Raw genomic sequence first — 14,877 nt, 5'->3', positions numbered from 1 at the left:
CTTGGCCATTGGGCCTGCCAAGGAGCCCAAGAAGCTGGCCATGAATTCGGTCCTTGCTGAAACATCCAAGGTGGACCATTTGACTGCTGGGCCGGCCCACTTGAATTGCGAGCAGCCTTATTAGAATTCTTTGAATTCTTTTTCTGCTGCTTGGTATTCTTGTTGTTGCGAGAAGCAGAGGACTCCGATTGGTTGCCACCGGTGGTAGAGACGAGGGCAGTTGGTGCACGGCCGTTGGAGCCACCTTCCTTAGCTAAGCGATTTTTGATAGTACGCTCAGCTAATTTAAGTCGAGACCGGCATGATTCAAAAGAAGGCAAGGGTTCTTGATTTTGTATGAAGTCCACCGTACCGGCGTACGCTTCAGGGAGTCCGGCAGTCAGTTTAAGAATAAGACGGGTATCGGGAATCGGAGCATCAACATCCGCAAGACGATCAGCGAGGGATTTGATGTGATTGCAATAGCCATCAATAGAGGAAAAATTCTCGAAATCAAGGTCAGCAAGTTCTTGTTCGAGATGAGAAGCCCGGGATGCTTTATTGTCTTGAAACATAGACTCGAGACGAGCCCAAGCACCTTGAGCAGTGTCATCCTTGAGAAGGATAGCAGTGAGAAGGTCATGAGAAATTGAACCGTAAATCCAATTAAGGACTGCGGCATCAAGGCGTCTCCAATAGGCTAAGTCTGCCGATTTGGATTTCTCATATGCAGCGAGTTCCGTCGCCTCGGTTGGAGGTGTGATGTGATTTGTAAGGTCGTGAACCCTACAAAGCACCTTGAATAGGGCGGCCCAAGAGTGATACATTCCAGCGGTGTCCAAAGTAATCGGGATGAGGGATTTGACATTTGTGATAGCAAATGCAGGGTGATATTTTGGAGTGTCTGCCATGGAACGTTGCAGCGGAAGAAGGAAAGAAAATTTGAGGAAGGAGAAGGAGATGGGCCGTGAGTGAGAAAGAAGGAGGAGAGGTAGGATCGAGACCCTAATCTGATACCATGAAAGAGATTGAAAGAGATTGATCGTTGATCTTTCATTGATTAGCTTGGAGTATAAATATACAAACTATCGAGATAAACTCGGCAACCGTTAGCTGTATTCTAGGCTAGGATTATGCTAAGAGATATACACTTGCTAAACTGATTATATACAATAATACAAAGTCAAAGAATATATTTGGAATATATTCTAACATATAAATTGAATAAAAACGTCAACAATTCAATTAGTGCATTCATTAAGAAACAAATGAAGTATATTGTTTGATGCAACTATCCTATAAACTACGAGAACTTCGTAATTTCGTATATCAATATCGACATAGCACCAAATTAGAGCCTACCTTTCCTCCCTTATTCGAATCTTGTTTGTAGATAGCGATGTATATTGAAATTCTTGCCACTTATTTGGAAAAATTCTGAGCCAATTGTATTTTACTTATTACTTCGTATAAAACTAGCTACTTATATGTAATAATAATAATAATAATTACTTCCTCCGTTTTTAAACACTTCTCCATTTCTCTTGGTCACGTATGTCAATGCTAATCTTTGATCACTTATATCTTTAATTATCAATAAGTATAAATTCTAACAATTAAAAATTAATAATCTATTCATTGAGACGATTCCAACAAATATCCACAAGACTATATTCTTTCTTATGTATAAATCACAAACATTAGTCAAAGTAGAACAAATGAATAGTATAAAAAATAGAAATGGAGGGAGTATTTAAAAACGGAGGGAGTATTTAATAAGATTGGTCTATTGACTTTTTACAAGTCTATATTTATAGAAAGTAACTCTTACTTCATGAGTCAAATATAGCAGGCTTCTAGTCTTCGACTGCTCTAATCATCCCAATCAATGTCGACTTGAGCACTTTTTTACTTTTCTTAATGGAAGTTGTAAAGTTATCATGTTCTAATGATGATTAACTCCTAATAACCACGTGCTAAACTAATCTTATTAAAAGGAGAGAGTGATTATGGATGTGAGATTATTACTTGCTATCCACTGGTCCTAGTGGAGTTGTGGATTAAGGATTAGCCGACTTTTAAAAAAGTGAAAACGTTGTACACTTATGATCGAGTTAGTCGTTAAAGATGTTATAATTGTTACTAATACTATGTATGTGATGCTTGATCCACTTTTTAGATGAAAAAAGTAGGTGTTATAAACTTCAACGATTTTATTCGTTTATTTATTAATCACCTTTTTGCATCAATATTGAACTTTGACTAATGGTCTTTTTTTTTCCATACACAATAATTTTTAGTGTAAACGTAATATACTTCAATGCATTTAACATTTATTTTATAATTTTGTAAAAGTAATGATTAAAAAAATGGATATTATGATATATTAAATAAAAAATCTCACATACGTAGTAATAATATTGAGTAGGAAGGTTTTCATAAAAGAATACAAAGAATTTTTCTAACAAAAGTTTAAAAAGAATTCATGGCTTGAAAGGTCAACATTTTTAACCACAAAGGCAAAATGAGAATTAATTTTTTGTATTGTAAAAGTGCATTATATTATGTTGATGTACGTATGTATCAATGTCTCCATTTTGCATTTGAGTCTGCTGGAATTGGGCCATGGTATCGGCCCAAGTACCCGGATAGCATGGCCCAAAAGCTATTTGGAATCTTGGGCCACATAGATATCAACCAAGCAGCTGCACGTGATATGTTTCAAGGACACGTGGGATGATAATATTTTTTTTTTTTTTTCTTTTGAGTTAAACTAATCCGTTTAAGAATATGTAAGAGGAGAGTTCGACAGCATACAAGTTAAATTGACAATATTGGGTTGGCTAGTGACACAACCTGAAACAAAAAAAAACAATATAGCCCATATCATCTAGTCTTCATGTGAATGTGGGACAAATAGTTTCGACTCACATATGAATTTTCCTTAACATACTCTTAAGGTCTCTAACCAAGTGCATGTCTTGTGTATTGCATGCACCTAGCAAATAAAAAATGTGGGGAATTTTTTTTTTTTATAAGTAAGATTTAATTCTTACTATTAGACCAAGTAATATCATCTGGGCAACACATAGTATTGTGATAGTACAAGCTAACTCCAAATTAAAACAACTATGGTATATTGGTATGAAATTTTTATATTGGTATCCTATGTTTTTATCTAGTCTTAAGATGAGCTACTGTAATTTCCGCGCTTCACATGATTACAAAGTAATTAATCTAGGCAATGCAGACCCAAATTTAAGTTTGACCACCGTTTCTGTGAGCTTATATAGTTATATGATGTCCACTTAACAGGTAACAACCCTATTATCGAGCTTAATCTATGTGCAAAAGGAACTTAACACTTAATCTTCTTGTAATATAGACGTGGCTCTTCATGCATCTTGACCACAAAGAAAATACTTACAATGTTTAACTAATTGATCAATCATCTAGTGATCAACATTTTTTACTTTAATGATGATCTATAAACTGAATGATTTGACGGGATAAAAAGAAGATAAAAGATAATTAATGACTAAGGAACAACATTAGAAGTCATTCCTATATATTTAACAATTCATTGATAGTATACAAGTATACAACTAGTCAAATAAGTCAATTAAAATATAAACTAGTAAAAATCTATAGATCAGATAAATACAATGAAAGTCATTATCTCTATGTCTACTGGTTTTTACACGAATTAAACTACCTAACTCATACTGCTATCCGTTAAAAATTATTGTCACTTCGATCTATTTCGAAGATGAGATATTCTCGAGAATAACTCTAAAATGACTTGGTTCACAAGGTATATGGATGACACCTTGTTGATGATACCCAAACTCATTAGCAGATAATTGAAGCAATTCAACAATACAAGGATGGTTCACCATAGCACACGGCACCATAAACCTTTCTTGTTCCTCCTCACTCAAGCCTACCATAACCGGCACATACCCTCTTCTAACTTCATGTCTAGCATCATCATCCCTAGCATTATCACAAGATAACCTCGAATACCGAGGCAGCAATCTCGACGAGTTTTCTCCCATCTTCCTAGCTACCTTTGCTATAAAATCCTTCATTGTATGTACTATATGATAATTACATACTGAAGGGAAGATATCAGAGCATAATATAAAAGAGTTTTGTGATGTTTGCAAAATTATAATGTATGCATGCATATAATATAATTGCATGCCTTTATTTTTTAAGGCAAATTTGCCAAAAAAAACCTTTTAAATGCAACATTTTGCGAAAAAAAACCTTTTAAAAGCTTTTTTGTTAAAAAAAAACCCGAAGTTAAAAATTTTTTGTTCAAAGAAACCTAGTATCACTAATTAACTTAATTAACCTCTAATCTCTTCTAATTACTCTCTAACTCTTACTTAACAATTTAATATTTAAAATTGAAAAAAAAAAATCAGCAGTGGTTATTGGGAGGGTCGGTGCGGGTCATTAGTGGGGCGGGTCGGTTGCGGGTCATGATGAATATTTAGCGGGTCAGGGCCAATGCGGGTCAGGGTAAAAATGAAACGGGCCATTAACGGGCCTGTACCCACATACTTCTATTTCACTACTCATGTAAACTGGAAACAAAAATACTCCTTGAAACTAATACATTTAAGTGGAAAACATAATACTCGGTATCAAAATTGGAAAAATTTTGAAATCCACAAAGTTCATATTACATCAGGCTAATACTCCTTGAATACTAATACAATGTAAGGTATTCGTGCTGCCACCAGCCCACCACAACCATAGCCTTTCATGCGTTAACAGTCTGTCAAAACACCTGATGTATACTACTGATTTGGTTCTTTACGACAGTCAGTTCTGTGAAAAAGAAGCTAAAACAATTCGATTTGTGAAAGTCATTATACAAAATCATATCATGAAACCAAACAAACTTAACTAAAAAACCACAAATTCAACCAAAGTTGCAAATAATTCACAAATCTAACACAAACCCAATTCACAAACAATACCAATCACCTCAATAATCACAAACAAATAAATAAAAAAATGAATAAACCTTCCAGCAAAACTAAATTAAATTCCAGCAATCCCTATTTATATCCATAAAAATTAAATTTGCATGTAATCAAGCACATATAAAGCTAATTCCAGCAAAACTCCATTAAATTCACACCATACTACTACAACATTACTGAAATTTACCAAAATTTCAACCAAACAAAAGAAGAGGAGAGAGAAAATATACCAAACAAATTATGCTCGTCGAATTTCAATTAACTAACCTCAGTATTATCTTGAAATTGAAGGCTCGAAATTGCAATTATGAAGGTCGAAATCGCAAAGTACACATGTAGCAATTCTCTCACCTACTCGAAATCGCAATAGTTTTGTAAATCAATTGAAGAACTTAGGGTTTATGGAGGTTGAAGCTCAGAAGATCGAAAAGAGGGGAGAGAATGAAATTGGACGTTCTGGGTTTTTTTTTGACCCTTTAATTTTTCTTTGATATTAGTGGACTGTCAATAAAAACCCATTATTGACCCTATATCTTAAAGCCCTTTAGTGACCCTGTCCACTAAAATATTAAAGGGTCAAGACCCTTTTAATTTTGGCCCGACCCTATTATCAATGGGCAGCCCTACCCATTAACCACCCCTACCCCCAACTCAAACGCTGCCTTAAACCCTCCACCTCCGGTGACCCACCTACACGTGCGGCCAACCCCTTTTCGAAACCCTAAACCCGACAACCCACCTTAAGATTATCGAAACCTAAAGCAAAAAAAGAGCAAATCAACAACAAATTCCACAAATTAAGCAAATCAATCAACCACATCAATGGCGGACTGGCGGTTTCCGATCTTCGACGCCATGTTTTCAAGCGTTTATTGCTTGCTTAGTTTCCTCACTCATTTTATCTTTTTCAAAATTGAATGATTGTAAATGGTTGAATGTTGATAGTGGTTGAAGAAGGGGAAAAAGTGAAGTAAAAGAGGGAGAAAGAAAACACAATTCCTCCCTTGTCGAGGTCGAGGTCGAGGTCGAGGTAAATGTCCGTGGTATTTCAGGAATTTCGGTTGAGTGGGTGTGGATTGGGTTGTTTTGCGGCTGGGGTGGTGGGTAGGAAGCTTGTCGGGGTTAGGGTTTGAGAGGGGATCGATCGTAGGTGGGGGTCAGGCTGTTTGGAGGTGGTTTTCGTGGCTGCGGTGGTAAGGGGGAAAGGGAAGGGGTTCGGCGGTGGAGTTGGGTCACCGCCGAATCGGTGGTGGGAGCAGCAGCTAGGGGGAGGGATGAGAAAGGAAGGTGGCTGCCTGGTTGGGTTGGTGGTTAGAGTGGTGGTGGTTGTTATTTTTATTTAATTTATAAATTAATCTAATTATTAAATAGTTAAGTGAGTGTTAGAGAATAATTAGAAGATATTAGAGGTTAATTAAGTTAATTAGTGATACTAGGTTTCTTTGAACAAAAAAATTTTAACTTTGGGTTTTTTTAACAAAAAAGCATTTAAAAGGTTTTTTTTCGCAAAATGGTGCATTTAAAAGGTTTTTTTTTGACAAATTTGCTTATTTTTTATACTACTCCGACTTGTCCAAGCTAGTAGCTAGCTCCTTGACTATTATTTTGGGATGTTTACAAAATTTACTGAAAATTCAGTGGAGATGAATATTATTACAAGAAGTTGAAGTCAAAGTCTAAAGTAAACGATGAAACATTCCCTCTAAGTCCACGTAATAATATGATCTTTAGCCTTAAATATTGACTTTTTTGTCGCTTTCGTACTTATGCTACTACAATAATTCAATTACTATAACTGTTGAAGCATTGAAAGAATGATTGAGTTTCTCTTACCTACAAATGATTTGTATGCTCTACTTTGTATGAAAACGCTACACATACACGGCTAGTAATTTGTGGAGTTGTAATGTAATGCCCTAGTACAAGATGGAAATTATGATACCTGTTGTAAATTGCATTAACAAATGAAATTCATAATTACATCATTCTATACCATATAGAATGTAGTAATTTTTTTATGCAAATGAACCACAAAGACATTACAAATTACAAATGGTGAAGGGGGATTATTTGAACCTGTAACTTATCATATCGTATACAAACCCTCAATCTTTGTCACTAGTCCAATACCTCATCAGTTATATACGAAGTATTCCCTCCGTTTTAAATACTTGCTCTATTTCTCTATGTGCGGAGTTTTAGGAGAAAATTGGAGAAAGTAATAAAATATGGAGGTAGTGTGGTAGTTGAGAAAATAGAAAATTGTAAAAAGCAAAAGATGACTATAGAAAATTGTAAAATTGTTCTATTGATGATATAGTCACTGTTGGTTTTATTAAGAACAAACACACTACACCTAACAATCACTCTTATAATAAACATTACCACCAACTCACCAAGCATCAAATTCAAGTATAACTCTAAGGCTCTAACACCATAGCCTGTTTACCACCATGCCATCACCACAGACCCTTATAAACGAACCCACCCATCATTCTACAAAAACCAAACTCGCTGTGAGATACATAAGTAATTGATTGTAAGCACACCAATACTAATTGGTCACCAACACCTAGTTTATACACACATGCAGTTTTAGAACCATATAGTCCTATTCCTAGGGCTTTGGTCATGGTCCCTGGAATAGTGAGGGAGCATATCATAGACTGTAAGGTCCATTATGTCAGTCCGATCACCAGTCGTGAAACCTTAACAAAGAGAAGGCTCCTCGGTTTGACATAATTTAAGGGGTATGGGGGATCTTCTGATTATTAACATGTTTTGGACATGCAAGAAATTATACATTTTATCAGTGTGAAACCATCGTCTCTAGGGTCAAAGTGGTATAAGAGTATGCAGACTTGCCTCAAATCAGCATAAACAGTCAGACAGATTGCTCCGATACTTGTACATGACAACGCGCTTCCACAATATAGACACTGGTCACATACTTGTAAAGAAAGAGAGTGTTATCTGTAATCAAATACATTTCCATGACAATGCTTCCACAATATAGACACTGGTCAAAGGAGCTTCTCAAGATCAGAATGAATACAGCATGATACAACAAAGTGCAAAACCTTGGATTAACTTAGCATGATTCTATATTATCCAAAGCATCAACCACAACAGAACTACATAGTATATGAATCAACTACAAGTACAGAAAGTTAGATACCCCATTCCTACTTTGCAGGTGAAAAATAAACAGAACAAAAGGCAAAAAGCTCATACGACGAAGACTGTTTGCAAGTGATGCATAAACTGGTGATCTAGAATCCTTAACATCTCAAACAATGGATACTATTTAAGCATTCAAACAGAGCCAAGTTATACGATGTTGAACTACTTTATGATCATATCTACAATAATAGAGAAGAAAAGACACATGATATTCATTGCAGCTCAAGATAACAAAAAATCAGATATACTGTATGTAATATGTATGTATACAAAATTGTGTAAATTGCTCACAAAACAAAGAAAAGAATGCAAAAATATGAAAGAATAAAACGAGATAGCCAGGGGTAGACTAACTGGTCACGAAAAGCTATACACACTGTCTTAGCTTATAATTTTGACAGACTGTAGGAAGCTAATTCTCATCTCTGAAGAGAGTTTCAAGCAGGATTAACAACAGAAATACAAGTGCATGTATAGCAACAAGACTCCACAAGGTACACATCCATCTTTGTACAATCATCTATTCTCTTGGATTTGCGAATAAGGCAATAGGTGATTCAGGGCTTTGAACATAATTCGCTGCCTGAACTTTTTCAACAACACCATCAAGCTTTACATATTTTGGTGGTTCACAGCTGAAGTCAGCAAGCACTAGGCCATCCATATTGGTGAAAATCAAAAGCTTTCCAGACTCCGTTAGTCCAAACAAATCGCGAGTGTACAAATCCAAATCCTGATCCAGATTAAGTCGGAACAAATAGGTCCACGAGTCCCTCACTCCATATTCTTTCAACATCCACAGTTCAACACTAGCATCATCATAAGTTCCCCAAGCACACAAGCAATCATTCATATTGCACAAGCCAAACCCTGAATCAATCTTTTTACCATCCCCCAACTCCGGATTTGGCAATGGCATCATTTTGAACTCGTCTTTGACCAAATCGAATGCAGCAATACATTTCCTGTCTTTGCCTACTTTAATACCCCAATGCAAAGTATCATTCACCATTGCTCCAACGAAACTCCACCAGACTTTTAGAAAATGCAATGGCAACCTATGTTGCTTAAATCTTCGCGGTGTTCTCCATTGATTATCCCTTAATGAGTAAACACACACAACAATGTTTGGACGTCTAGGGTTACTTGGCAAACCAATGGCAACAATGCGATAATCATCAAAAGAATTAACATAACCAAACCCAAAACTAAAGTTGTATTTGACAAAATCATTTTCAATAACAAAATGATTACGAAATTGATCCTTGATTTTAATAAAAGCATCAAGACCAAGACATGGGTTTATTGGGTTATAAATGATGTAGTAAAAGTTGTAAGGAAGATCTTCAACCTCATTTAGCCCGTTGAAATCATCAGCAAAAATCATGAAAACTAAGCCATTAGAAGACCCAATCAAGTGAGTGTAGCTAGTGTAATCGGAAAAAGCAAACCCAAATCCATCAAAGATATTATTAGATTGAATACCCATTTTATCAAGAATTCCATAATCAATAGACTCCAAACGAGATTCTGCAAGATCAAGGGTAATAACTGACCTTGAAGAACGATAAGAAGGGCGCTGAAAGTGGGTTTTTGCGAAGTGGGTTGTTGAGATGAAGGCGTTCCAACGTCGAGAGACGCATTTGAATCGGATAAGGGTTTTGGCGGGAAGCCATGGGAGGATTTCTTCGAGGATGATGTCTTCTGGGATTTCTGTCATCTGGGTTTTTCTGGGTTTAAGGTGGATTTTCTGGGTTTAAATGGTGACAATTGGATGTGTTGGGTGGCAAGAAACAGAGGAAAATTGGGGGAATGGGAGAAGAGAGAGTGTTTTGATTTTGAATAATCAGGTCAAAGCTAGTTCACAATGTTGCTGACCAGTGACCATTAAGGACCGGTAAAAAAAATCACAAGGGAAACTCCTAATGCGTCAAATATTTGGAGAATAATTGATTTAATCAATCTGTCATATGATTGTCAATAAACCTTTAATTGAGTTGATTATGAGATTGTTGCTTTGAATATTTATATTTTATACACCTTGATCGATCGTGAAAAGGATGCCTTGATCAATCATGGGAAGGTTGTAAGTGTGCATGCTTTGAAGGTTGTCGTTATTGTCTCAAATGATTATTCGTATTGTTACTAATCAATTGTTAAATGAAATTTAGGTTAGGAACTATAAAAAGGTAATATGGTCTTTAACTTATTTTATGTGTCATTTTACTAATCTGTTAGTTTGGTAAATTTGTAATGCATTTAGAACTTGTGTACTCGTTAAACATTTGTGCCGAAGAATAGGAGGAGAGAGAGTACAGTATTATGTTAGGTTCACCAAGTGTGAGAAGTGAATTAAATATTGTAAAATCTTTCCAAAAAAGAAAATGGAGCAAGTAATTAAAAACGACCGAAAAAGAAAATTAGAGTAAGTATTTAAAAGCGTAGTGAGTATATATTAGTACTTTATGATTTACAAGCACTATCTAGTAGTGAAAAATATGATGAAATGTCCAATTGTTACAGACGATACAGTATTTTTTTTCTCTTAACAAACTAATTTCATGAGTGATGAACTCAATTTCTGGGTTGTGGAGTCCCAAAGAAAGAAAATGTTTCTCTCTTCTCCAACAATGGCAGAATGCTCGATCACTCCTTCAAATCCATGCTTTCATTCTCCGCAATACCCTTGATTCTAATCCAAATATACTCACCAAATTCATAGCCGCTTGTTCTTCATCTACATCAACAAGTCCTGGCATTAGACATGCACGCAAAATGTTCGATCAAATTCCCCAGAGGAACGATTCTTTTCTTTGTAATGTCATGATAAAATCCCATATTGATAATCATCAATTTACTGATTCTTTGATTCTTTTTAGAGATTTGAGGAGAACGACACAATTTGTTCTTGATAATTATACATATTTGTTTTTGACGAAATCTTGTGGGTCGAATTTGTACAATTTGGAAGGTCAACAGCTTCATAATCATGTAATTAAAATTGGGTTTGGATTGGATTTGTTTGTTTCGACGTCTATGGTTGATATGTATGGGAAAATGTGTGATATGGTTTCTGCAAGGAAGGTGTTTGATGAAATGTCTGTGAGAAATGTTGTGTCTTGGACTGCTATGGTTTGTGGGTTTGCAAGGGTAAAGGATATTGACAATGCTTGGAAATATTTTGATGAGATGCCTGGGAAGGATGTATCAGCTTATAACGCGATAATTGGTGCATTTGTTAAGGTGGGTGACATGAATTCTGCTCGGAGTTTGTTTGATGCAATGCCGGAGAGGAATGTGATCTCGTGGACGAGTATGATTTCTGGGTTTTGTGAAAATGATGACTTTGAGTCAGCTAGGTTGTTCTTTGATTCTATGCCTAGGAAGAGTCTTGTTTCTTGGAACGCGATGATTAGTGGTTATTGCCGGAACAAACAACCACGCGAAGCTGTGAAGTTGTTCCATGAATTGCAGTTGAATGCAGTGCTTGAAGCTGATGAAGTTACCATCATCAGCATTCTTCCGGCAGTAGCTGAATTGGGTGCATTAGAGTTTGGATGCTGGGTTCATCAATATGTGAAAAGGAAAAAGCTTGACAAATCTATCAAGATATGCACTTCACTGATAGATATGTATGCAAAATGTGGAGATATAGACAAAGCCAGACGTGTTTTTGAAGAGATTCCTGAGAAAGCAACTTCTTGTTGGAATGCTATCATAAATGGGCTTGCAGTCAATGGCAAGGGGAGGGAAGCAGTAGATGAGTTTGAGAACATGATATATAGAGGATACACACCAAATGTGATAACTATGATTGGTGTTTTGTCGGCTTGCAGCCACAGTGGTTTGGTTGAGGAGGGAAAGAAGTGGCTCAAAGCAATGGAGAGTTTCGGACTAGCCCCTACAATAGAGCACTATGGCTGTGTGATAGATCTTTTGTGTAGGATAGGTAGTTTGGATGAAGCTGAGAAATTGTTAGAATCCATGCCATATGAGGCTAACGAGGTAGTTATTAGTTCCTTCCTTTCAGGTTGTGTGAACCGGAAAGATTTGCCTAGGGCAGTGAGAATTTTAAAACGAGCAGTTGAAAAGAACTCATTAAATGCTGGGAACTATATTCTATTAAGGAACTTGTATGCCATGGAAAGAAAATGGATAGAAATGAGGGAAATTAAAGGGCATATGAGAACGATTGGTGTAAAAAAGGAAGCTGGTCGCAGTGCTCTTGAAGCTGATGGCATGGTTTGTGAGTTTATGTCTGGGAGCATAATGCACCCTCATCAGGAGAATATACTTCCAGTATTAAATCAGCTTCAGATGCACATGAAGAAGATGGATGAAGAGATCGTGTTGGAATCTTGTATTGCTGAAGAAACCTTGCAAAGTTGAAAATGTTTGGGCAGTATATTGTTCTGATTAGCTCTTTACACACTTGATTTCTGGTGATGTCCTCTCTATGATCTAAGATTTTGTTAGAACAGATGTAGTTAGACGGTTAGACTTCCAATTATTGTGGAGAAGGAAGGTGGTGAAGTATAAGTGGAGCTGATCATCACATTTACAACTAATAACCAGTGCATTACTGACAGGAAGCAGCTAAGATTGTTTAAGTGAGTTCTCTATAATGAGTTTGTCTAATTTTGATTATGCATGCATACTTGCTTGTAATTTGCATACCCTTACGCTATATACCATCTTTTGAAGTTAATATTATGATTTTTGCTTACCTTTGCAAGAAAGTTGCAGAGTGGAATGGAGGAAAGCTGGAAATCACAACTTTATTAGCCGGTATGTTATGCTTTCTGAAGTTCTGCATATGCATTCAAATCTTACTAAGAAACTCGCACTACTATCTTCTTTTCTCTTGATGCTGTAATACTGGTGTTCTTCTCTTCTCTGCAGTATTGGAACAATAGTTTGCTTTGGTCTCACTTTTTGTAAAATCCTTTCTCTGAGATAGGGATAACCTGAGGTGATTCCTTGATCCTGCCTTCAAGCCAAAGGCCAGGAATCAGATAACTAGAACTAAAAGTTGGGAATGAGATTCCTTGCTTAAACTAAACCCTTAAGTGTAACATACCATTTTCTCCATAAAAGTTTCCCGTTTATATTAATCTATCCCTCACATGTCTTCCCTATCTTTGTTTAGGGATTTCTTATTATCATCATATCCTCAAGTTTGTGCAAAAATTTAGCGCAAAATGGGTCTTGCTACTAGCTTCTTATTGGGAAAAGGTGTGCTCCTTCCCATGCTACCCTGATTTTCATCGAAATGTTCATTCTCATTTTTTTTTTTCCCTCGGTAAAGCATATCAATTCTATTATGTGGTTTAGTCTCTTTCCTATTCTGATTTTGTACTTGCTTTAAATCTATGATGAATGTTAGGGTCACCAACAACACAGATGGTGAACCTGATTACGGGATCACTCTACCACAGTTTTATTGAGAAGGATACCAGTGACTTTTCACAATTCCACACAGCATTTCTTGATATATACAAGTACGTACCAAAGCCTACATTTATATCAAACAAGCTTTTGAAATATGAATTTTATAACAGATGATTAAATTAAGTTGTTCATTACTACTATATAAGATGATTAACATGTCCCTGAACGATCTCAAACAGCACTTTCAACTCGGCATTGCCTGGTAAACATTATGATGTACCCTCTACCCTGGAGATAAAGGTAAACCAGCGCTATTTTAATTTCATGATTCTCATCTCTGAAATATTGTTACTCTGTAGATAGTTTATACCACTTCATTCACGACATTAACAAATACTTCAAATGCAGACATGTTTCGAGGATTGGAAAGCTGCCAGTGATGATGCAGAAAAGAAGAAAATCTTTGTACACTTTATAAGCAGAATGGTAAGCCTCAACAAGCCACAAAAAATGACACTAATAACAGGTTTGGTGACGCCACCAGCTGCCATGGTAGCAAAGAAAGCCGGAGAGAGAGTCCCTGCACTTAAGATCATCAAAGTAGTACCTGATGTCCTCTTTGTTCCGACTGTTACATTTTTTGCTATCATCTCAGCCCAGGTATCAAGAAATGTGTTACACAGGAGAATGGTTCGTCGAAATGAACAAAGAGGGCAACAAAACACCTAGATTAATTGCTTTTCTTGTCCATTTGTGAACTGAGCATTAGTTTCATGTATATATCTACTTTTCTAGCATTAATAAAAACATCTGTTTGTACACTCCTGTATTTGTGAAATTTGATGAAAAATTGCCTTTCATATTATAAAAACCACCTATATATTCAACCAACTCTACAACAATCTAGAGTTATAAAAACCACCTAATATGTTCAAAAACTCAAGTCTTATTTACCTCTTAACAAGTTGCCCTGTTCTTTCACTTGCAACACTCTGAATATGCATTACACTGATACATTTACTTTTTTTGACGGGATACTTATACACATACTTTTTTTTTTTTGACGGGATACTGATACACATACTTTTATTTTATTAGTTTTGATAATTTCACAATCAAGGAAGAATGTGGTCATGTGGGATATTGTTATATTCGTCTCAATTCATAATATCAAATTTCAATAGTTTTTAATTGTTGATAATTAAAAATATTAGTGATTAAACTAACGCATTAACATGCATAAATGAGAAGTTTTGCAAGTTAAAAGGGGGTCAAATACCCAAATGTAAGTTTTTACAACTATGTTAGAGCACTTAAGTAATAC

The 14,877-nt window shown here is 35.9% G+C and overlaps 4 protein-coding genes and 1 long non-coding RNA gene across 5 annotated transcripts; 2 read left to right on the top strand and 3 right to left on the bottom strand.

Annotated features, from left to right (window-relative positions):
• Positions 1-3,737: 3,737 nt before the first annotated feature.
• LOC145613546 (auxin-responsive protein SAUR71-like) lies at positions 3,738-4,070 on the bottom strand. Its single transcript, XM_081668662.1, has one exon. The coding sequence runs from the start codon at positions 4,068-4,070 to the stop codon at positions 3,738-3,740; it is 333 nt and encodes a 110-aa protein (XP_081524788.1).
• A 543-nt stretch (positions 4,071-4,613) lies between these two features.
• LOC145615160 (uncharacterized) lies at positions 4,614-6,156 on the bottom strand. Its single transcript, XR_014107239.1, has 2 exons — positions 5,247-6,156; positions 4,614-4,835 (listed from the first exon to the last, which is right to left on the bottom strand). It is a non-coding gene; the product is annotated as an uncharacterized LOC145615160 (long non-coding RNA).
• A 2,526-nt stretch (positions 6,157-8,682) lies between these two features.
• On the bottom strand, positions 8,683-9,882 carry LOC145613545 (F-box/kelch-repeat protein At3g23880-like). The gene has a single exon (XM_081668661.1). It carries the CDS (start codon positions 9,880-9,882, stop codon positions 8,683-8,685), a length of 1,200 nt encoding a protein of 399 aa, XP_081524787.1.
• Positions 9,883-10,730: 848 nt separating this feature from the next.
• Positions 10,731-12,766, top strand: LOC145615368 (pentatricopeptide repeat-containing protein At2g44880-like). The gene has a single exon (XM_081670442.1). The coding sequence runs from the start codon at positions 10,731-10,733 to the stop codon at positions 12,549-12,551; it is 1,821 nt and encodes a 606-aa protein (XP_081526568.1). The 3' UTR covers positions 12,552-12,766.
• Positions 12,767-12,946: 180 nt separating this feature from the next.
• Positions 12,947-14,420, top strand: LOC145615551 (uncharacterized). The gene is made up of 4 exons (XM_081670624.1): positions 12,947-13,397; positions 13,549-13,663; positions 13,793-13,853; positions 13,962-14,420. Exons 1-4 carry the CDS (start codon positions 13,364-13,366, stop codon positions 14,280-14,282), a joined length of 531 nt encoding a protein of 176 aa, XP_081526750.1. The 5' UTR covers positions 12,947-13,363; the 3' UTR covers positions 14,283-14,420.
• Positions 14,421-14,877: the final 457 nt, after the last annotated feature.

Source organism: Chenopodium album, chromosome 25 (genome assembly GCF_948465745.1).
Source record: "Chenopodium album chromosome 25, dcCheAlbu1.1, whole genome shotgun sequence".
NCBI lineage: Eukaryota > Viridiplantae > Streptophyta > Magnoliopsida > Caryophyllales > Amaranthaceae > Chenopodium > Chenopodium album.
Note: the sequence above shows the minus strand (reverse complement) of the source record. Positions and strands in the feature narration are given on the sequence as shown.

Bases quoted from the DNA above. Each gene is read 5' to 3' on its own strand.
- LOC145615368 (XM_081670442.1), top strand. From the start codon at position 10,731: ATGAACTCAATTTCTGGGTTGTGGAGTCCCAAAGAAAGAAAATGTTTC.
- LOC145615551 (XM_081670624.1), top strand. From the start codon at position 13,364: ATGGGTCTTGCTACTAGCTTCTTATTGGGAAAAG. The intron at 13,398-13,548 runs GTGTGCTCCTTC...GATGAATGTTAG, and splicing joins TAGCTTCTTATTGGGAAAAG to GGTCACCAACAACACAGATG. The intron at 13,664-13,792 runs GTACGTACCAAA...GATCTCAAACAG, and splicing joins GCATTTCTTGATATATACAA to CACTTTCAACTCGGCATTGC.
- LOC145613545 (XM_081668661.1), bottom strand. From the start codon at position 9,882: ATGACAGAAATCCCAGAAGACATCATCCTCGAAGAAATCCTCCCATGG.
- LOC145613546 (XM_081668662.1), bottom strand. From the start codon at position 4,070: ATGAAGGATTTTATAGCAAAGGTAGCTAGGAAGATGGGAGAAAACTCG.